This window comes from Taurulus bubalis (genome assembly GCF_910589615.1).
Source record: "Taurulus bubalis genome assembly, chromosome: 15".
Lineage (NCBI taxonomy): Eukaryota > Metazoa > Chordata > Actinopteri > Perciformes > Cottidae > Taurulus > Taurulus bubalis.
The window spans coordinates 14,531,467-14,554,966 of NC_136603.1; the positions used below are offsets into that span (position 1 = coordinate 14,531,467).

A 23,500-nucleotide genomic window follows, 5' to 3' on the forward strand; every position below is an offset into this window, starting at 1 on the left:
CTGTTTTGTCCTAATTATTGATTTTAAAGCCATACATAAGAGACATGGGTGTAACAACCAATGTGAATTGCTGTGAAAAAAAAACTTGCCTTGTATATACAATATTTTATTATGGAAAGTAAAAAATTAAATGATATGAATCATTAAAGTTTTAAATAGATTACATTAAGGCCTCTATGAAGAAACATATGACCCTCCTCTCAAGTATACTATCTTATATTATATAATAGGGATTATTTTCAATTATTTATTGGTTATATTAGGGGCTTAACATGTAGATTATTACAACCTTATTGGTACCTTGTTTATACATTGTATATATGTTGGAGAAATGCATAAACTACAGTATATACAGCTCTAGACAAATCATTGCACAGGACAAGACATGTTCAATTAAGTAATGCATAAGACTTGTTTTTGCTGGATTCACCTTAATTTATTAATTACTTTACACATGAGCACTGAGTCCTTTCCTGTTCTTTTTTGTCAACATCATTAAAAAGATTAAAACTTTAAAGGATTTGTGTCTGTTTGTGTGTGCAAAGAGAGGTTGTGTTAATTACCAACCTCTCACACAGTGCCACATTTTCTATCTAATGTTGCAGTAGTGGATGCAAATTCATGATCATTAATACACTTTTTCAGTTTATCTCTGAAGCGTTACAACTGTTCTAGATTATACAAGTTTGCTCCTAAAATTGCATTATTCATACAGAAAAGTTACTTGACACGTGTTTAGTTTTATAACTATGTTTAATAATTAAGGATTTGACCATATTCTCAAGCCTTAGTGGTGGTAATGCTTTTTGCATTAATGATGATGATGGCCCAATTGCAAGGGGCGGGAGAGAGAGAGTTTGCACACTGTTATGTATGAGAGGAGCACATGTTGGTCGTGCATCTATAAGTCTACACCATGCTAAATACTAGCATGCTCTTGTGTGGCAGGATATGCAGCTAGCCATGCTGAACAAGCCACCTTGTAATCATGCATTTTACTGAAAGAAGTTAATCAGGGGGATGTTTTTTCTAAAACTACAGTATCTATTCCTGCATTGGGTTTTTCAAATAAAGGGCCAAACATTCACACATTCTGTCTGGGCAGATCACGCATTAGAGTAAATGGTATTCAGCCGTAGCCACAAAGTAGCCAAAGGTAAAGGAAAAAGATTCTGCCTGCTTCCAGAATAGCATGTTTACCATGTAAGCTGCTAAACCTAAACCCAAGCTCGGGTTTCACTTTCTCCTGCAGGCGAACCAGAAATGAAACCGCTCTTTCCACAACTGAATAACCCACAACTCATTCAGCTGTGCTGTTATACTGTGCTAAGAGCAAGACACTATCAGGAAACCTCTGCATAGTATTCTTTGTATGAAGCACTTTTATTTAACAAAACGCGATCAGTCGACCGTTATCGAACACACATTGTAAAAGATGGAAGATTTGGATGTGTGTGATTTGTGAAAATAGGGAAGTGACGCTGGCTAATTATGCACACAATGGGCTAGCCCAGCCACCTGTTACTTTCAGCTCATCCCCTTAGAGCTGATCATCAATGTTGAACTTCTTTCAGTACTCCATCAAACTTGACAACTTGACTCGTAGCAGGACCTCTTTTAAATCTCTCGTGAACAATGTTCTTCCATCTTGTGAGTATCATTTATCTTTGTCTATGTACTGTATTGTATTAGTATTATGATTGCATTTTGCATAAGTTGTGAAATGGCAGGTTGACTTTGATCAGAATGGCTGTAAACTTCATGGAAAGGTTGACAATGAGGAACTAGCTTGTACCCGTTGCTATAGGTGTGTTATGAAGTAGCATATTTGTTATCATCTTGTGTTATTAATTAATGTTGATTGTAGCATGCTTTGTATGTGCATTGTGTGTGTTTTCTTAGTTATATAACTGCATTTTTAGCTTACCACCTGCATGTACTTCCCAGTGAACCACCTGTGTTTCTATACAGATGTGTGTGGCACTGCTGGGCCTGTGGTGTGGCCTTTCCATGTCAACAGCTCGCGTTTCTTATCCAAAAACTCTGCCATGTGATGTTGTCGAGGACAAAAACGGCAGCGTGACGGTTGACTGCACTGAGAGAGGCCTCAAAGATATCCCGCGAGGCATCCCAAGTGACACAACCAATCTGACGCTCACCATCAACCATATTCCTCAGTTAAACTCAACCTCCTTTATCGGTCTGGAGAACCTGAAGGAAATTGACATGAGGTGCAACTGTGTGCCCATCAAAATTGGGCCCAAGGACCGCATGTGCACTGAGAGTGTGATAATAAAGGAAAACACCTTTACCAGTTTGAGGAACCTGCGAGCATTGTATCTAGATGGCAATCAGCTCTACACTATACCGAAAGGCCTCCCTCAAAACCTGATCCTGCTGAGTTTGGAAGTGAATCACATTTATAGTATTTCTAAAGTAAACCTCTCTGAGATTAGAAATATTGAGATGCTGTATCTCAGTCAAAACTGTTATTACCGTAACCCATGTAATGCTTCCTATGCTATAGAGGACGGTGCATTTTTACAGCTAAACAATTTAACATTGCTGTGTCTTAAGTCAAATAACTTATCCTTTATTCCACATCAACTACCCACAAGTATGAAGGAGTTGTACCTCTACAACAACAACATTAAAGTAGTCACTGATGAGGATTTCAAAAACTTAACTAACCTTGAGATTCTAGATATTAGCGGAAACTGTCCACGATGCTACAACGCTCCTTTCCCATGCATTCCGTGCCCAAATAATTCCCCACTTAATATCAGCAAGACGGCTTTTAAAATGTTGACCAAACTAAAGACGCTGCGCCTGCACAGTAACTCGCTGACATGTGTGCAGTCTGAGTGGTTTGCCAGCACAACAGAGCTCAGAGAGCTTGACCTCTCGTCAAACTTTTTAGCGAGGGCGATAGCAGTCACGGACTTCCCACAATTCCTGGGGAAACTGGAAGAATTGGACCTTTCATTTAACTATGAGCTTCAGAAGTACCCTCAAACGCTGAAGCTGAGCTGCAGTTTCTCCTCCCTCAAATCCCTTCGAATTCTCAGACTGAAGGGCTTTGTGTTTCAGCAGCTCCAGCCAGAGAGCATTGCTCCTTTAAAACCTCTCACAAACTTGGAGGTTTTAGATCTAGGTACAAACTTTATCAAAATGACAAACCTAAGTATTCTGATGGAACTAAAAAGCTTTAAAATAATCAGTCTGTCTGACAACAAGATATCTTCCCCCTCTGACGGCCAAGATGGAGTCGGTTTTACTGGCGGGGAGCCCTTGAACTGGTCTCCCATGTCGGCTACAGCGCCGTACCAAAGTGAGGAAGTGAGAGAGATTCATTACTTCAGATATGATGAATATGCACGCAGCTGCAAATACAAAGATAAAGAACTTGGAACGATTGCATCCTTTGTCAACAATAATTGTAGTCAGTTTGGCAAAACCCTGGATGTGAGCAGAAACAACATTTTCTTCTTGCATTCAAGATTTCTAAATCTCGGAGAGCTGCGATGCCTCAATCTGTCTGGTAATGCAATGAGCCAAAGTCTGAATGGCTCTGAATTTACATATCTGATTAATTTACAATATCTAGACTTCTCCTCTAATCGCCTGGATCTGCTCTACTCCACTGCGTTTCAAGAGCTGAAAAGTCTGGTCATCTTGGATATAAGTTACAACAACCATTACTTTGAGTCAGAGGGCTTGACTCACATGCTCAATTTTACTAGGAATTTGAAAAATCTCAAGATATTGCTCATGAACCACAACAAGATCTCTACTTCCACTAACACAGAGCTGGAGAGTGAATCCCTAGAGAGGTTAGAGTTCAGAGATAACCGGTTAGATATGTTGTGGAGAGACGGGGACACCAGATACGTCAATTATTTCAAGAACTTACTTAATCTGACCGTCCTCGACATCTCTTCTAATAACCTCAATTTCATTCCCCCAGAAGTGTTCAGCGGTTTGCCAGACAAACTATCTGAGCTCTACATCAAAAACAACAGACTAAAAGATGAATCCTTAAATTGGGAGAAACTACAGCTTCTAAAATCTTTGGAAGTCTTAGATCTCAGTGGAAACAGTCTGACCACTGTTCCACCAATGCTGTCAATCTGTACCAAATCTCTGAAGAAGCTCCTTTTACATAAAAATCAAATCCTAAAACTCACACCAGATTTCCTCAAGGATGCCTACAACTTAAAATACCTGGATCTTAGTTATAATCACATACAGCACATAGAGAAATCCAGCTTTCCAGATGATGTCGTTGAGAAGATGGACATGCTGCTTCTGCACAAAAACAGATTCCTGTGCACTTGCAATGCTACTTGGTTTGTCACATGGCTCAACAGGACCACAGTGACCATCCCCAGACTGGCCACGGATGTTACATGCGCCAGCCCCGGGGCACAGAGAGGTCATCCTGTGATCTCAGTGGACCTGCTGGCCTGCCAGCACAGCTACCTGTCAATCATCCTCTTCACCCTGATGACTTCCCTCGTCCTCAGCTTCCTCACCCTGTCAATCTCCAGTCATCTCTTCCTGTGGGACGTCTGGTACATCTACCACTTCTGCAGGGCAAAGCTCAAAGGTTACAGCCGCCTGTACTCCCAAAGCTCTGCCTATGATGCCTTTGTGATATATGACAAGGAGGACTCGGCGGTGACAGAGTGGGTGATGAAGGAAATGTGCGCTCATCTGGAGGAACACGGAGATCGTCGCCTGACGCTGTGTCTGGAGGAACGGGACTGGATGCCTGGATGCCCCCTGATCGACAACCTCTCCCAGAGCATCCACAACAGCAAGAGGACGGTGTTCATTCTCACCAGCAAATACATCAAGAGTGGCAACTTCAAGACAGCTTTTTACATGGCCCACCAAAGGCTAATGGATGAAAGAAATGACGTTATTGTACTGATCTTCTTGGAGAAAGTACCTTCCAATTCGAGGTACCTGAGATTAAGGAAGAGACTGTATAAGCGGTCTGTGCTGGAGTGGCCAACGAACCCTCAAGCCCAGCTGTACTTCTGGTTCAGCCTGAGAAGTGTTTTAGCAACTGAAAGTCACAAGCAATACAACAATCTATTTAAAGAGACACTGTAAAAAAACAATATACTGTGATACTTAGTTCCTCCTTTAATTTAAGATTGGTCTGAATGTAATTCTGTTGTGAATTTCAATGTTTTAACAACCCTCTTTAACCCTCATCCTACCACGGGTCCCTTTTTTGTCATATCTCACATTCTATCGTTCCAATTTTGTCAATCAATGACTTTATATCATTACTTTGTTTTCCTGTTTAATTTTGTGCTTTTGAAATGACGATGTTAAATACCAATGTACTTTTTTGGAGTCACATCACACAGTAGAGTCTCTTTTCCATCTCCACAGAGAATAATAATTTTCACTTTGAGAGAGCAACAAAACTGCAAACATGAAAAAGGGAACAGGAAATGACTCACTTCTTCAATTCACATGCTACTTTCAGAGAGCCTTGTTGTGAGCACCAGCCACTTTGTTGCTTTTGTTTGACTTCAGCAACAAAGTTTTATATATATATATATATATATATATATATATATATATTTGTAATCCTTTACTGAGTAGGATTTTTTTACTTTTCGGTGACTTCATGACACACAAGACAGGCATAGTTTTTTAACAAATAGTTCATTTTCAATTTTACATGAAAGATTGCAAACTTTTTTCAGGGTTTTTCCAGTTTGTCATAAGGAGTCAAAAGAGTACATGCACAATGGTGAGTTTTATTGATACGTTTCTCTGAACTTTATTTGTACTATTTGCTCGTAGATATATATATATATATATATCTCTACTGAAATACTAAACGTTTTACAGAGACTTCTTCTTCATCAGGGTGTATTATGGATTTCATGGTTGCCTGCCTGTGCTTTTTAATTGGATGTGTAATGTAATCTGTAATGACTTTGTGATTCTGTCATTCACTTTATGACATTAGATTATATTGGAGTAACTGTGTATACTTTGACTCATTGAAAACTGTTCAATGGCATTTTGGATAATGATGTGTTCTACAGTAAATAATACATTAAAGTTTTAAAAACTATATCCTATTATCTTTATTCTATTAGTACAGAATATATACGTGATACTGTCTTTCAGTGTGAAGCACTCTTAACAACCTACAGCAGCTGATGGGGAATAAAAGGAAAACCAGACATTACAGTGACAATATGTAGTTTTTGGAGGAAGACATGACTTCCTTAGTTACATCGTTGGGCTGTAAAGGGGTTAACAGAATTCATAATTCAAACTGCCAAGAGCAGTTATTCCACTGAGGTGATATTTAACCTGCAGAGTGCTGCCACCTGCTGGGTACAAGTGGAACCATTCTGAAAAGTAATTTCCAATACTTTAAGGATAGATTCACAGTGTGTTAAGTCTGTTCTCATTCAGGAGTCGGGTGCCCATATAAACATTGAACAAGATTGTCTCAGCTGTAATCATACCTTCTAACTATTGTTTTAAGGTATTGCAAAACCTATCCTTAATCCTTTCTATTGTTCATCTACAGACCGTCACTCACTGGATGCACTTGCTGCTGTTCTGTCTGAGTTGCCAGTATGAGATCCAGCCTGCTGCATGTAAACCTGTGTGGATGACATCGCAGTTCCCTTGTGATGTCACAGCCTACAATACCTCTAAGGTCCTATTTGACTGTAAAGGGCGTCATCTGCATAAGGTACCTTCTGGGATAACCACTAATGCAACTGAACTCATCTTATCAGAGAACTCCATTAAGAATATTTCGGTTGATTCGTTTTCCAACCTGCAGAATCTGACTCAACTCAGTCTCAACTGGGCAAACAAGAACAAAGCGGTGATCATTGCTGCGAATGCTTTCAAAAATCTGACAAAACTGCAAGAACTGAGACTGACTGGCAACTGTCTGAAAGAAATTCCTGGCAATCTCCCTCTCAGCGTGGAACTCCTCGACCTGAGCAATAACCAGATAATGTTGTTGGACAACAGGAGCCTCGTCGGCTTAACAAACGTGACTCATTTATGGTTATCCAGAAACTGCTACACCTGGAACCCTTGTGGGAGATCTGTAACAATTATGGAAGACAGTTTTGCAGTAATGAGCAAACTGCAGGTTCTGGACTTGTCTTCTAACAACCTAACAGAAGTTCCCAGAGGATTACCCCAATCATTAAGCACGTTAAAGCTGGGTTCTAACGGAATCCAGCACATATCTGAGTATGATTTTCTGCGGCTACCAAATTTAAAAGTCCTAAAAATAGAAGGGAACTGTCCAAGATGTCAAAATGCTCCATTTCCTTGTGTTCCTTGCCAAAACATGTCTCTTAGTATCCATCCTAATGCATTCCAGAATCTAACAAAGCTTAAAATACTGAACCTGGGAGGAAACTCCCTGGACCACCTGAATCCCTCATGGTTTGAGAGTCTAGGCCAGCTTAAAGAACTGTTCCTGTCGTTCAACTTCTTATTAAAAGCAATTACTGTGGAGGCAACATTTCTAAAATATCTCCCAAAGTTAGAAATAATTGATCTCTCTTTCAACTTTGCTCTCAAGTTTTACCCTGCGACATTAAATCTGTCAAACGACTTTTCAAATCTGGTGTCTCTCAGAACTTTGCATTTGGAGGGTTTGGTCTTCCAGAATATTGGACCGGACACGCTCAGACCTCTGTACAACCTTAAAAACATGTCTGCACTCAACTTGGGGACTAACTTCATTATTCACTTGGATTCCAGCATATTCCAACAATTTATCTACCTGAAAATGATATACCTCGCAGAAAACAGGTTGTATCCCATCACAGTGAGTGCCCCAAATCCAAGTAACGGATACAATCAGGGGTCGGACCTCTCTGTTTCACCGCTCAATAAACCCCATCCGAAAGATTTTGATTATGAACTATCACACGGCCTAATCAAACAAGAGTGCTTTGACGCTGGACGCGTGCTAATCCTCAGCTCAAACAATCTATTTTTCATTAGTCCGACGCAATTTGATGGCTATAGACATATTGCATGCCTCAACCTCTCCGGTAATGGATTTTCATCAGCGCTTAATGGAACAGAGTTCTCCTCACTGCCTAATCTGGCATACCTGGACCTGTCATTCAATAGGATTGATCTGGCCTATGACAACGCCTTCAAAGAACTTGAGGAACTACAAGTGCTAGACCTCAGTCACAATGACCACTACTTTAAAGCATATGGTGTAACGCACAATTTAAATTTCACAAAAAATCTGCCTGCTCTGAGGGTGCTGAATATGAGTCATAATTCCATTTCCACATTGACAACGAAAAGAATGCACAGCAAATCATTAACAGAACTTCAGTTTACAAACAATTTTCTCGGGACTCTTTGGAAAGAAAGGGATGGCTCATATAAGATGCTTTTTACTAATCTTACTAATTTGACAATTTTAGATATATCCCACAACAGGATTGTAAAGATTCCCGACAATGTTTATGAAAATTTGCCGCCTAACCTCACCACACTACGCATAAATCACAATCTGCTTACTGATTTTACATGGGACAAACTCAAGTGTTTCCATCAACTTCAAATTTTAGACCTAAGCTTCAATTCTTTAATCAATGTGACAGTTATAAACTCAAACGTCTCTTTGACTTTCCTTGACCTGAGTCATAATCACATCTTCCACCTGGACAATGGGTTTCTGAAGGGTGCCAAAAGCCTCACGACTCTCAGCCTCAACAACAACAAACTGACTATAATCAATCAATCCACCTTCCAACCCAGACCCGAATCTCAGATTCAGACGTTGTTCATGCAGAGAAACCCGTTCCAGTGTACCTGTGATTCATTAGATTTCATCGTGTGGATTGAAAACAGTGATGTAAAGATCCCTAGACTGACCTCCGAGGTGACATGCGACACACCAGCGAACCAGAAGGGCCAAGCTCTGATCTACTTTAAGATCAACCAGTGTGTAAATGACAGTGAGGCGTTCTTGATCTACACTCTCACAAATTCCTTCATTATTATTTTCATGATTGTGGCAACAGTTGCTCACTTGTTTTACTGGGATGCTTCCTACGTGCTTCACTATATGAAAGCTAAGCTGAAAGGATACAGATCTTTGAACTCACCAGACTGTGTTTATGACGTCTTTGTGACGTACGATACCAGAGATCCGTATGTCTCTGAGTGGGTGATGACGAATCTGCGAGTGGAACTAGAGGAGGAAGGCGATAAGCATCTTCCTCTGTGTCTGGAGGAGAGGGACTGGCCCCCTGGAGCCCCACTGGTGGAGAACCTCGCTCAGAGCATCCGGTACAGTCGCAAGACCTTGTTCGTCTTGACCGAGGACTACGTCAGGACCGGGGCTTTCAAGCTGGCAATGTGTCTGGCCCACCAAAGACTGCTGGATGAAAACATGGACGTGATCGTGCTGCTGATGCTGGAACCCGTCCTGCAGCATTCTCACTTTCTGCGCCTGAGGAGGAGAATGTGTGGGAAAAGTGTCTTGGAGTGGCCAAGAACAGCTGCTGCAAAGCCCTGGTTTTGGCAAACCTTGAGGAATGTGGTCAGAGTGGACAACCAGGCGATATGCAACAAGACTTATTCAAAGTACTTTGGCGTCAAGTGAACTGACGACAATTGCCTGGGAGTGATTTAGCCCTAACTTTAAAATATTGACAGTAATATCTGGAGCCTGTTTAAAATGAGTGTGTTATGTCAACTCTGATGTGGTCCTGCATAACTTGGAATTATCTGCTTGGGGCTTAATTGAAGCCAAATAAACACATTTATATTTTGTTTTTGTTTACAGTGATAATGAATGTCTTGTGTGTAAAAGAGTTTATTGAATGAATCAGTTTGTTTAAAATCTGCCTTTTTGAGATGTTATCTGGTCTCACAAGTTTGTTGAAAATGTGCTGCCTTATCCTTTATTTTAAGTAATATGCCTAAATTTAATTTGTCAAGACTCAATATGAGAGTCAAAAGAAAACTTGCGCGACCAAAACGCTTAACAATTTAAGAATTGAAGAGCAATACATTCTGAATGTCCAATCTGCAGTTCTAATGAAATCCCCATCGATCTACACTTCCTGGTGATACCTGTGTTTGTCCACAAGGGGTCGCCCCCTGATACATGTTTAATTGGACGTTTTGTGCAGGTTAAACCCAAACCAGTCAACTCATAATCTCAATCTTAAATCCACCTACAGCCCACATTTGTACTCGCTTTGTGGCACGAATAACGAACGGCTGTGGTGATAAAGACACCTTTATTAATGGCGACTGACGGAGTGATTTCACTCACACATATGAACTGATTAATGTGGCTGCAGTTGTGTTCCCTTCATATAAATTCACTGGCGTGCCTTATTTTAAAATATGGCTACAATATACTCAGTGTCGGATAATTTTAGTAATTTAAAGCAAACTAAATATTTGTACAAAAGCAGGTTTTCAAAACCGTGGACGTGACGTGACGTCAGATGGCTATTTGCATACTGCGCAGTATTTATACCGCGATCGCAGCTCCAGTCATCACTCCGCTCCTAAGCAGCAGCACGTGCATCCCGTCAGATCTACGATAGTACAACCAGGTGAGTGCGAGTCCGTCATGTGCACGTTTAATTTTAAGTGTGCTTATATTGTTTCTTTATTAATCATTGATTCAGTGTAGTGAGTACGTTTCTCGTAGTCTTACAATGTCTGATGATTAGCTATCAGTCAGCTGCTCATGATGCGTTAAAAGCCGCTGGAATTAATCGGAAAATGCCTGCTGGTGCGACCTACTCAAAGAAATGCTACAGGAGGGCAACGCTTGTCTTTGTTTTGTGTATGAAGACAAACAAATGTCGCACGCGTTGTTAGTTTGTCAACTCGTTAAACCGAACATTAATTATGACTACACATGCTCTGCCCTTTTCTTTTTTTATTATTTGTATCTGGTGTATTGTTCCGAGGGGTGGGGGTTTCTACTGAAGGCAGTCTGCACGTCTAGATTGCATTGAAGGGCGGTGTCCCCTCCGCTGCTGCACACGTCCACTAACTGACTCAAGCGTGTCTTAAGTCATGCGCTGATACGCACACGCGGCGTGTTTTACACAGCCCTCGTAGTTTTTCTCGGCATTAGTTGATGGTTTTGACAAAACAGATCGTGTAAATGGCCCTTCAAGCTGTTGTGCTCCCTAACTAGCTGCCCAGGTGTGTTCTGATTGGACTCTTGAACGACCACTAATTTATGTTTCCATGTCTGTTTAGACCCTCTGCAGAAATGGGTGACAAACCTAACATCGAGGAAGTCACACAGTTCGACAAGAGCAAGCTGAAGAAGACTGCAACCGAAGAGAAAAACACCCTGCCAACCAAAGAAAGTATGTGATGTACATGCTGACCTTAATCCAGGAAATGTATTTTCTATGACTACAACCTTTGCTCTAATGTGAACTTTTTTTTTTCTTCCAGCCATCGAGCAGGAGAAGTCTGGATAATGGATCGCCGTGCATTGTACATTTCACAAGCCTTACTACTCTTTCTGTTCAATGTGTATTCCACTTGAGGTACTTTAAAAACATGACTTAAGCCACCACGCCACTAACTCGGCTGATGTCGTTCTGTACAGTAGGAAGTGTAGCTTGTCAGCATGGGTTCCTTGTCTTCTGTTGCTGTGGATGATCTATTGTGTGGTGGTTGGAGACGACGTGTCATGAAACGACTGAGGGCCCTACACTTCCCTATGATTTGCCACTTGTGAATGCTCACATGGCAAGCAGTCTTTTGTAAGAAAATCTGGAATGCACAAGCTTGTTAAATATGCAAAATAAAAAAATGTAAACTGACTTTGGCTCCTTGTGGTTTTACACTGACAGTTTCAAACCATCCACCTGCAGCTTTAATTAAGAACCAGCTTTGGCTGTGACTTTAGCTTTACACTCTACAAACTTCTATGTGAGAACTTTGTAGGCGTTGGCTGTCTTTAGCGCCAGTGAAGTTCAGCTGACTTAAAAGTCACTGCATGCTTTAATAAAAAAGTTAAACTATGCTCCAAAGGTTTTGTAATGGCAAAAATGTGACATTTCTCATACACCTGGAATCTGCTGCTTGTGCACCAAAGAGGAACCACACTTGAAGCCAGTTTCCATGGCCTAGGAAATTGTTTTTAATATAAAAGAGCCACTAAAAGGCAGAATAGTCTGGAATTGCTCCTACAATGAATGGCAGCCTTGTAGTGTTGACCCTAGACAGTTTACATGTAATACCAAACCAGCTTTATTCTAATGTCTTCGGAGACAAAGTGCCCACATGCTCAAAACATTAACCCTGGAGGCACTGATATTTCATTGTCTACAGATGAGAGAATTGGCAATTTGAGAGATGTACAACTAGTAATTACTGATGGAAAGGGAAACTTGGAATCCTTAAACTGACGTTTAAAACTAATTTGCCCACTCAGTGTTACTCCTATTTAGGGTTGGGTACCTACCGGACCGAAAAGCAACGCAGATTTCGGTGCTTTCTTCCGGTGCCTGAGCCGATTTAAATTTTTTTTTTACCCTACTCTGTAATGTTGCTCGGTATATAAATACTAAAAAGATGGCGCGGTACCCGTACGTTAAAAACTATAGGATTTTGATCGATACTATTAAAATAGCGCGGATCAGAGCACAGTCCTCCACTCTCTGTTGTCCGCCTGCATGCAGAGCGGGGCTCGAGGGGGCGGGGCTTCCAGCGCTCACACAACACTCACAACGCGCGCACATAGAGATCGCTGCCGACACGAGCACGAGCTTTTGAACGTCTGTCCTCAAATCTCTCAAGTTGATATTAATGATGACGTGTAGTCCAGTAAAGCAGCAGTTTGTAGAATCCAACAGTGGCTGAGTTCTGTTGCACACGGTCCCATCAGGCCACCTGATGCTTGTGTCTCTTCTTTTTTTAAATATATATTGTTTATAGTTTGAAGTTAAAAGGTTTGAAGCTGTAGTTTGAAGACAAGTTTGTTGCGTGAATTTATTTATTTATTTATTTATATGTAAAGTATACTTTAAACAGTTAATATATTGTTAAATTTTAAGAAAAGGAATTTCCTTGGCAATAAAAAAGTATCGGTTCAGGCACCGTTTAGGCACCGATATCGTTTTAAAAGTATCGGTTTAGCACCGGTATCGGAAAAAACCCAAACGATACCCATCCCTACTGTATGCAATGATAGTCCTGAGTGCTTTGAGTAAATTAAAGCCTTGGCCTTAGTGACCTCATTGAATGTGGAAACTAAAGCACTGACGAGGCTGCAGTTTAGGGTTACCAAGGTAAAAGTAAAAGGAACAATATTTACAGAAAGGGAACCTATCCTACCTCACTCCGCGGCACACAACTATTTAATTTGGGGAGAAGGATTACATAACTGTAATGTCTATAGACAATAACGGCTGTGCTGTAATAACAGGCTCTACTGAGGGATTGGAACAAGTTCACATTTATCCTCTTCATCAGGGTGCATTTGATCTAGGGTCATTCGTAGTGTGGGAAATTGGACATGTTAGCTTATTTTTCCATAACCCTTTCAGGGAGCACCAAAAGGCCATATTTATAATCACATCTGTGATGATCCCCCCGCCCCCTCCCCAGTCTTCTATCATCCTTATGTGTAGTCTTGCCACACAACAGCTCCTCAGTGTCCTATAACAATGTGTGCTTTGGGGAAAGCACTAGCTAATATAACACATTACAAGACACTGACTTCTCCTGTTACACGCTGTCCACACTGCTAAACTGATAAGTGACGTATGTATACAGCCACAGACAGACATCTCCTGACAACCCTACTACATGAATGCAGCATTATGCTCATGGACACTTTGAGACACGAGATGTCGGAACGATCAAAATGTTTACTGTACCATAGTACTGGGTTACCCTGTTTTTGCTGCTGCTGCTCCACATGTGGGTCAGCCCCAGTCAAGACATGATAACTGTCTGTGAAATGGGATGCAAATTACACTAAGGGCTGATTGTGGTGAACTTGGCTTGAGGCCCCAAGAGGCCATCTGCCAGTGTTGTGACGGGCACCCTCTGGAGCGGCTGTGGTGCGGACTGACTGCAGCCCAATACAAAAAACACAGATGTGTCTTAGACTGCCTCTGGATACACGTAATGTACTTTCAGAATGAAACCACACTAGATTTTTAGCATACTGTATCCCAACAACCATACGATAGTGTTACTCTGCCTAAGTGGCTTAGACATGAAGCGCTGGCGTAAATTCAGTCAGGAACTGTATGAAATGTAGTTTATTTATCATACATACATCTGACAGCATGATATTCTGCTTCACTAATGCAAATGAATGAAAATACAATAAACAACATGCATGAAATAATAAACCCCTCTTGATAGTAGCAGCAAATCCCCTGACATGTTTTTTTTTCTTTAAAAGGAAATTCTACAGGGGCAAAAACAATGCTTCTTCCCACAGGTGGTTGTTTTTACATGCAGGCGGACATGACAGGATCTCACAGCTGCTGCAGCAGCAGCACGGTAAAACCCATCTCTGCTGCTTCCTCATGTTCAGACTAAAACCTGAATGCCCTGTGCATATTTCTTGCGCAGTGTTTCCATGGTAGCAGACGGGAGATTTTAGCTTCACGAACATGTTCACATGATCAAAGAGACTGCAGTGTTGTTCAGAGCACTAGATCAATTCAATTAAGCTGGCAATTTGATGAGGATCACTAAATTGGTGCAAGTACAGTAGTAATGATTTCAGAAATTCTCTGTTGACACTGCTGAATAGCTGCTGGGTGAAGTGAAACAAGTGAAACTCCCAGTCAACTATCTTCTGCTGGTTTGGTTCACACTGCAAGTCAACAGAATGCTTGAAACACTTGAAACCACGATGGACATGTTCTACCTGCCCAAACGTTTCTCCTGGTTCGGCACAAGCTTTGCATTTAGGGGTTGAGCAATGTTTACGTTAGCCAACATGTTTGTGCTCTACTGGAACACCTAATGCATTATTGTAAATAAATCACGGCTCCAGCATGCTCATTACAGCTAGCCAGTGTACTGTTGCGTAAACCACCAGTTTAAATGCCCAAAGGACTTTCTGAATTATTCAAGAGATTATTTAAGTAAAAGCTTACATTGAGCAAAAAGGTTCAGAGGACACAGTATAAATGTATAGCCTAAATAGTATAAATCTTTATTTAGGAATCTATTTATCACAAATCCTAATGGTACCAAATGACTGTTATCTGTTTTGTCACTGACATAGAATAACAGAACAGAATAATAAGAGGAACAGAATAATCACAAATATTCATCAGGAAGAGGAACATAATGGAATGTTACCGTCAGTAAACTAATACTGTCACACGTCAGTCATATGACGGATGCAGATTGTTTTAGATGAGAAAGGTTTACTCAATTCAAACTATTAACCGCAGGTGTAATACAAAGCTGAAGCTGGGACAAAAATGTGCATTCATCTGTGAAGGGAGGTTCAGCGTCTTTATGTTCCTGATTCAGAGTGAACCAAGAAAAAGGACAATTCATCTTTGTCTTCATTATCATACCAACGGTGGGAAAAAGCAGTGCTGCTATTGTGTGATAGGTAGACACAAAAGCCGAGGGTGTGAGCCGGCCAATCCAGTGACACACCATAATGGTTGCTATGTGTGACAAAGAAACTTCCAGAAACGTGCTTAAGATCTGTGGCAGATGGGAGGTTATCCATATATCTGGCTAACAAACTGACCACTTAGCAGGGAAATACAACTATTTATCTGTGTGCAGGTTTTGATAGGAATCTAGAAAAAAAGTATCTTACAGCTATTAGAAGCCGGGTTAACAAAGCACATATAAAGAGTGGCCTGACCTGTTTCGTATTCTCTGAGGGCTCTTAACCTTTAGTTAGTGTAATGAGCACCAGGAAGGCACCTGGAATGCACCATTCATCATATTAGCCTGAAGAATTACTGAGCAAAGGTGGCTGCCAAAAAGCCTTGTGGGTTATTTTGTGAAACCGAATGAAAATACTCCCTACTAAAGCAGAAGAAGCGGATTCTTAAAGTAAAGTGATGACTTTAAAAAGAAAAAAGAAGATAGCAAGCACAATAAACAGAAGGCAGACAAAATAATGTAAGTTATCCACGGAGAAACATTTTAACACATAGGTATCCCCATTACAATCACACACAGGCCGATTCTGCCAGATGTGTATTGGTTGCAAAACATTTTAGTCTTAAGACTTCAAAGAAAACATAACGACCTATGCAAAACACAAACAAACTGCACTGAAATAGAGGAACAGGCAGGCATTAAACCTGGATTTTAGAAATACTGAGGTGAGTCCAAATTTCTAAAATAGGAATCCTCATCTACCAAGGACATTTTTTAACTCTTTTTTTTTTTACTATTATTTCCATCTCCCTAAATGTTATCTCAAAGCTTTCATTACTCAAAAACTCCTGAAATAAATGTGAAACATCATGTCTAAATTATCAACACAAATGTCTTATTTCAGAACATTTCAAGACCTAGTTCCTGCGAAAAAAACATAATGGCATGGCATCGAGCTCAACAACCAAACAAGGATGTGAAGACGGTTACAGAAGAAAGACCTCTTTGGCTTGCTCGACTACATTTTGTGCAATGTGACGAGCTAGGCAGATGTGTCCCGAGTGCACTGACGGAGGAGATGCAGTGTAGAGTGATTCAATGTGACATGTGCATGCAACCTTTCAGCTGCGAGAGTCACCCTGGTGAGCTCAGTGGCTCACCAGCTGTGAGCCTGGCATCCTAAATGCCCCCTTAAGCACCAACGTCCTCATGTACTCACAGTATATGTGGACACGCAGGAAGAATTCACAGTGTTACATTCTATGACTTTAGTCCTACAACACCAAGGTGAGGGTCTAAACCAGCATGATGACAGAGATCAGGTCTGACACAGAGACAAGGAAGTGAGAGGAATGAGTGAGAATGGTGATCAGTACTGTGATGAATCTGCATAGTGAATAAGGGAAATTGTATGTGTTTAAAAGTGGAAGTGGCAAAATGCAAACACTGAGCTGCATATGCAGAAATGTTGACATAAGTAAACTAAGGGTTTGTCCTTCTGGCTCAGATGCTGAGTAAGTCGTTCTTTTATTGGCAATCTGGGCCGTTCAGCTTCGTATAAATTAATGAACACAACCTCTACAAGGACACACAGTTATTATGGCAATATAGTGATGATGACTTCAGGGCCCGAACCAGGGTTTTTTCTAATATACTGCTTTTGTCTAGGTGTCCATTCTGTGGTGTCTTTTTTGACCCAGCTTTTGTACACCACATTAGTTTATGTAGTTTATACCATGTCACCGTCAACCATTTTGTCTGAAACGACGAACTAAAAGAAAGACAAAAGAAAAGAAGGAAAGAAAGAAAATGATAAACAAAAGAAAACATCAATCCAGTTTTTGTCAGATATTGTCTTAGTAATCACATCAAGGACTTCTGGCAACATTTCCCATGAATAATAGGACAGGGCATTGACACACATGGGCATTATTGCTGTCACTGGACACAGAGAACCAAAGCTCCACTAATGATGTTGCCCTTGTATGCATCATGCCAGGGCAAAATAATGCTCCTAACAAATCCTCACAATGTGTCAACTTCTCCTCCCACTTATGCAATCACTCTGGTGTATCTCTGTTACAGTATGGCTGTCCTGGCTGCTTATTACAGTGTCTGCACATGAGAGGCATTCCTCTGATAACATATACCACTTTTTAAGCATTTATCATGTGTCTTTTTTTTAAAGCTTGTGTTCGTATTTTTTATTGGTCTTGCAAAAAACTGATTATCTTCACTCTTAGTACACCGTGTTATAAGTATTATTGTGTCCTGGCTGTTAAATCTCTTTCCCACCTCACCATTAACTACTTGTCTGCTGTGTGTTACAGGAGCTTGTTTGTGAATGTGTCTGAAGCGAGCCCCAGAAGGCGTGTAGCAGGATGTGGTGGAAGAGTCACAGTGACATTAACTTTTACATTTCAGAATTTCTAATACTTGTTTGCAAGCAAGTCAGCAAGAGAAGAACCTGTTCATAACTTTACACACAAGTAAACTGATGATTTATGAAGTATCATAATTTTTTTTTTTTTAAACGCTTGTATGTGAGTTTCACATATGCTCGACGGGACTGTGAAGACTCTGATATTCTGTTAACAGAAAACATAGGAAATAAGGAGCTGCAAGTCGAGACTTCAAACCGCTTGCAATTATGCCATCAGAATGTTATTGTATGTGCCAAGATACATACATTTACACTGCTTCGAAGGAACATGTTGTGCAAATTGCACAGACAGCTTGATTTATGATGATGAATGATACCAAGAGCTGCAGAAAATACACTTGTGAGATTTTAAACTTTGGTGCAGCAGTCTGTTTGTATATTTTGAGAATTGATGATGCTTATACATTTAGTTTGATGTAACTTGCATGCAACTATGATTGTGTTTAGTTTTTGTGTGTTGCCTTGTCCAAACATGCGCAGTTCCTGCATGACTTATTTTAATGATTGTTTGCTTTTTAACCTTGCCTACCAGGCACCACGGGCCACACTAAGACCAGCAGCTTGTTGGCAGCTTGTTGAGAACTGTCTGAAGAATGTGCTTTGCTATCAGTTTTCCAATAACTGGTAAGCATGTCCTAACTGGATGTGTAGAATGTTGGCCCAACTCAGGGCCAACAGTTGTGATAGTGCCATAGAAACCCACAAACCATGTTTGCAGCAGTGCGCGGAAGTTGTTGTGAAACAAGGCGCCTAAAGCTACGGCATTCAGATTGGTCTGAGAACGGTTTGATCTCCCTGTAATTAGGCCTAGCATGGATAAGCACTGAGATGCGTGTGTGTGTGTGTGTGTGTGTGTGTGTGTGTGTGTGTGTGTGTGTGTAGGTGTGTGTGTGTGTGTGTGCGTGTGTGTGTGTGTGTGTGTGTGTGTGTGTGTGTGTGTGTGTGTGTGTGTGTGTGTGTGTGCATGTTTGTTTGTACAGCTCGGAGTGGGTCTGTGGAAGCCATCAAGACAAAGCATGGTTAAAAGTTTAAAAACTGTTACTTCCGACTTCTGCTATGTGACTTTCTCTCTCTTCCTTTTGTGGCCGACTGTTTTCACTTGGTGATGTCCACCGCGAGAGAGGAACTTAGATTTAACAAACAAGTCTCATACCGATCTGCACAGGTCTGAATTTGTATCAACGTAATTATTAAGGAATAAGTCATAGTACCTACACACAGTGTGTATGCATATACACACCAACACATTCATACAGTGCAAGCTTATCTTGCACTTTAATAATATATTGAATCCAACCCCAAACCGTTCATTACTGCAGTTTAACAGGTTATGCCTGTAGCGTCCTGTTTGTCTCCCTGTATATTGTGTTCCTGCAGCAACAGATACAAAGCTCATTCTAACTAGAAACAGGAAATGAAACCTGGTTGTTCTCATCATGCTGATACACCACACAAATATGTAATAACAGCACAGTCATTTTTAAATGTACTATCAGGAGCCTATAATCTCTACAATAGTCCAGGCACATTAAAACTCTTGTGCACACACATGGTATGAGTTAAAAGTGATACTGAAGCATGTCTTATCCTGTTAGGCATGCAGTTTATGTGATCGCTGCACTAAGGTGAGATAGGTTCTCTTCTTCGGGTACATAGTTGTATAATTAAACCCAGCATGAACAGCCCCAGTTAAGAAGAATAAAGGACACTTTTAAACTCTGACCTTTGAGGTTCTGCCACTTTAAAGGGTTAAATAGCAGAATGAGGCCCTGCAGACATCAAAGAACATTGCAACTAGTAGCTACAGTAAAGCTCTGTATTACTGTGATAAGAGGTTTCATTATCAGTAACATGTTCCTTGAATTGTAGCTTTGATAATAGCAGCATGGAAAAGTATGTTTTGTTCCCAGAACTAGTTCAGCAAATCATGGCTTTGGCTACAAAACAAGAAAACAGTTAACATAACTGTTAAAGCAGGACAGAGCAGTTCTGACAGAAAGGAAAGAACAGATTAGAACCATGTAAAGTTGGGTCATCTGTTTAGGAATAGTTTAAAGATCAACGTCTTCTCAGAGGAGGTTAATAAAAGAGACTGTGTGAAAGAGACGTGGATTTAGTTATAGTCATCTGACAGGAAGTGCACAGGGGAAGTCCTGCAGAAGCTAACCACAGATTTGAAGAAATGGAAGTAAAAGAATCTACTGCAACAACTGTAGATGTATACAGTATATCATATGATGTTGTTTCAGTGGTGTGTGAAGTCTAGTCAGGATCCTCTGAGAAGAATTAACCTTAAGAAAACATTGTGTTAATTCCTCACTTGGATTAATGCAAAGTCTGCATCAATGAAGCAGACAAAGGCTAGTCTCTTCATCTAATACTTTGCTGTGGTACAACTCCAGCAAAGCAACTGATGCAACGTTACTTCTGTGAGCCTATCTATATGATCAGATCTGCAGCAGAGTGGTCATAGCATACAGTAAGAGCTTTGTTTGGGACTGTGACATTAAATCGGCCACTGTAACGTCTCTGACCAGGCAAGCCCATTAATAAATAATGGTGAGCCATACATCTAGCCTCTTGAGATGTCTGGTGCTTCCCCATCAAGCCACCCTCACAGCATGGTACAGCTGCTGCATTATTAATGAGAGGAGAGCGGGAGGTGTCCAGCTGGGGCCGGAGCCTGCGCTTAGCACACCCACACCCTTTACACCCGTCATGTCGAGGGACTGAAGTGTCTCTGTGATCTCGCACACAGCTTGAATCCCCCAAGGTCTGTCTTTCTGGTTGCACTGGGTTCAACCTCACTTAGCAGCATGCCTGTCATTGTGTAATCTGTGGACAGCAGATGTTCAAATGAGGAGCACCTGGATTTATAAGGCTACTACTTTTGGGGACTTATACAAGGTTTTCTGTTGGGTCACGTAAAGGACAAAAAAAACGTACAACTAGAAGTACAAAAATGAAACTTGAAGTATCTGAGGGTCTTTTGGACACTGAATGTTTCCAGTATAAAGTTTTTTTTTATCTTCGCTTTAGCTACAATGTGGCCCTCAAACACAGGATTTGATGTGTTTCCTTTACACTTGTATACATGGAAGCACCTGCACACAAAGTTACAAACTTTCAAATGTAACGCAAGAGGGATGGGCATGCACAATACTCCAGTCAGAGTTGGACACACCCAGTCACATGAAGACACACATCCCTCCCTGCACTGTTGCAGAGATCTTCATGGAGTAATACACAATTGATCAGGTTTTAGAAAGATCACACTGCAATGTGATAGAAAATGTCTAATTTTGGAGATAAAAGCTTTGCAGGGAGTTGCCTTTTTATGTTCTGATAGTTAACTACATTGAAATAATAACGCTCCAATAATTGTTGCGCAAAGCCATTTGAAATTTGACTATTACACAGTAGTGTTTGAGTCTTTACCTATAAAGGTGTGCCACAATGTCTTTGATGAGCCGTGGCCCATTTTCACAGCAGTCAGTATGTTCTGCAGTGCATTCATTGCTCATTTCATCTCCCACTCAAGGCAGGATGTGGTTGTGTACACACATCACTTTCAAAATAACTTCAACAGCCTACTCACTCCTTTTATAGTAAAAGCCTTGCTCATTGTGCCATGGGTAAGGGACGCTACGTGGATATATGTGTGGTCCCTGCGTAGGGGTCACTAATGTCCTTAAAGAAATAGCGTTCATCTAGCAGGGAGGCATAACTGGCGTTACTGGAGTCTACTAATCCCAGTTTCAGCAGCATTATCAAATTATAACTCTATATCGATTCATGTCTGCAGGCTTGGAGCCGAGTTAAGTGTGTGGAGAGCATTGGCCTGAGTGAATGTCAGGAAGTGGGGAGGCACACTTCCTGAAAATTTGCAATGGCTCAACAAAGTGATGCACCACTTGAAGCCAGTTTTACATCATAAGGATACGACAAGAAAGAAGATCGATTCATGTGCCAAGTCTAGATCGAACACATACCCTCAAAAAAGAAGTATATGTGTTATACGCCCCAGGAAACTAAAGAAATATACCACTGAATATTAAAAGCAAATCTCTTTAATGAGCCTCTCCCTGATAGACAGGCGGGAGACACAGCACACAATAAATCCCCAACACTGGTAAAATTCCACTCACAGTTGAGACTTCTGTTCAGACACGTCCTTTACTTGTTTAATTAAACATATCTGCAATCTAGGTGATAGAATAGTCTAGAATATTGAATTAATGAAGATGAAACCCTGTGTGTGTGTGTGTGTGTGTGTGTGTGTGTGTGTGTGTGTGTGTGTGTGTGTGTGTGTGTGTGTGTGTGTGTGTGTGTGTGTCTGTGTGTGTGTGCCTTGTGTCTTCCTCTTTGCTCTTTATGTACTTTGGCAAGAGCTGAACTATGCCTCCCCCTCCTGGAAGAAAATACAATTGATGAAAAATAAGAAGAAACAAACTCCTCTCCTTGGTCCCTAAGGGAAAATATTCACACCAGGAGCAATGCAGACACTAATGTTTAACTACAAACATAGTTAATGATAAACTGCACATACTTGCAATGTTTAAAATACATGTGTGTAATAGTAGCACTAAGAACACTACTAAATGTGTCAGCCTTTTGTGAAACTCATTTATATCTAACCAACAGGACAGAGTGTTTCCACTGAAAACACATTCACATACTTATATTATACTATTACACTACTAATATTTTGAATGGCACTTGCTAACTTCCATTTGATTCAAGTTGGAGCCCAGGTCTCCATGCCAGGGCTTTCTCCTGAACAGAAGATGGTGCTGTTGTTGTGAACATAATGTTCACCAGAGACCTGCACAGAGAAGCTCACACAGCCGACATAACAGCACCAAGGAATGTGTAGCATGACACACGTGCTTGAGATGTCAGTCGCAGAGTCAGGTTGCAGACTTGAAACAGAAATGTTATCCTGCAGCATTTAGGGAGCTTGGATGTTGATAAGACATCATTCATGAAATTAAACGTGCGCTAATGACTGCAGAAAGCACTATATATATATATATATATATATATATATATATATATATATATATATATATATATATATATATATATATATATATATGCTAGAACACAGAACTGTTGTAATGCACCGTACCAAACAGGTACGTTTTTGTTTAATGCAATAACACATAGAGCCTGAGAATACGTATTCTATCATATTCCATATTTTTTAACAATACAGTGCTACTCTCACATAATTTATTGGAGAAGAACATTTGCGAAAACTTTTCATTTTTGTGATTCTCTTCAAAAATACAATCAAAGTTTGAAAAAGAAAAACTGCTGCCATGTCTAGTGAACGTTATTTTTTTAACTTTTTTTCCCCTTTTTCTCCCGAGAGGCAGAGGTCAATCCGAGGAACAAATATTTGCTCCCCCTATT

The 23,500-nt window shown here is 40.6% G+C and overlaps 3 protein-coding genes across 3 annotated transcripts; all 3 read left to right on the forward strand.

Moving 5' to 3' along the window:
- Positions 1–1,493: 1,493 nt before the first annotated feature.
- LOC306747931 (toll-like receptor 7) lies at positions 1,494–5,121 on the forward strand (the record flags this gene model as incomplete). The annotated part of the gene is made up of 2 exons (XM_079231038.1): positions 1,494–1,650; positions 1,972–5,121. Exons 1-2 carry the CDS (start codon positions 1,636–1,638, stop codon positions 5,119–5,121), a joined length of 3,165 nt encoding a protein of 1,054 aa, XP_079087164.1. The 5' UTR covers positions 1,494–1,635.
- Positions 5,122–6,064: 943 nt separating this feature from the next.
- Positions 6,065–9,781, forward strand: tlr8a (toll-like receptor 8a; the record flags this gene model as incomplete). Its single annotated transcript, XM_079230905.1, has 2 exons — positions 6,065–6,076; positions 6,575–9,781. 2 exons carry the CDS (start codon positions 6,065–6,067, stop codon positions 9,650–9,652), a joined length of 3,090 nt encoding a protein of 1,029 aa, XP_079087031.1. The 3' UTR covers positions 9,653–9,781.
- A 794-nt stretch (positions 9,782–10,575) lies between these two features.
- On the forward strand, positions 10,576–11,858 carry tmsb4x (thymosin beta 4 X-linked). Its single transcript, XM_079230610.1, has 3 exons — positions 10,576–10,619; positions 11,281–11,393; positions 11,485–11,858. The coding sequence occupies exons 2-3, from the start codon at positions 11,294–11,296 to the stop codon at positions 11,508–11,510; spliced, it is 126 nt and encodes a 41-aa protein (XP_079086736.1). The 5' UTR covers positions 10,576–10,619; positions 11,281–11,293; the 3' UTR covers positions 11,511–11,858.
- Positions 11,859–23,500: the final 11,642 nt, after the last annotated feature.

Bases quoted from the DNA above. Each gene is read 5' to 3' on its own strand.
- tmsb4x (XM_079230610.1), top strand. From the start codon at position 11,294: ATGGGTGACAAACCTAACATCGAGGAAGTCACACAGTTCGACAAGAGC. The intron at 11,394-11,484 runs GTATGTGATGTA...TTTTTCTTCCAG, and splicing joins CACCCTGCCAACCAAAGAAA to CCATCGAGCAGGAGAAGTCT.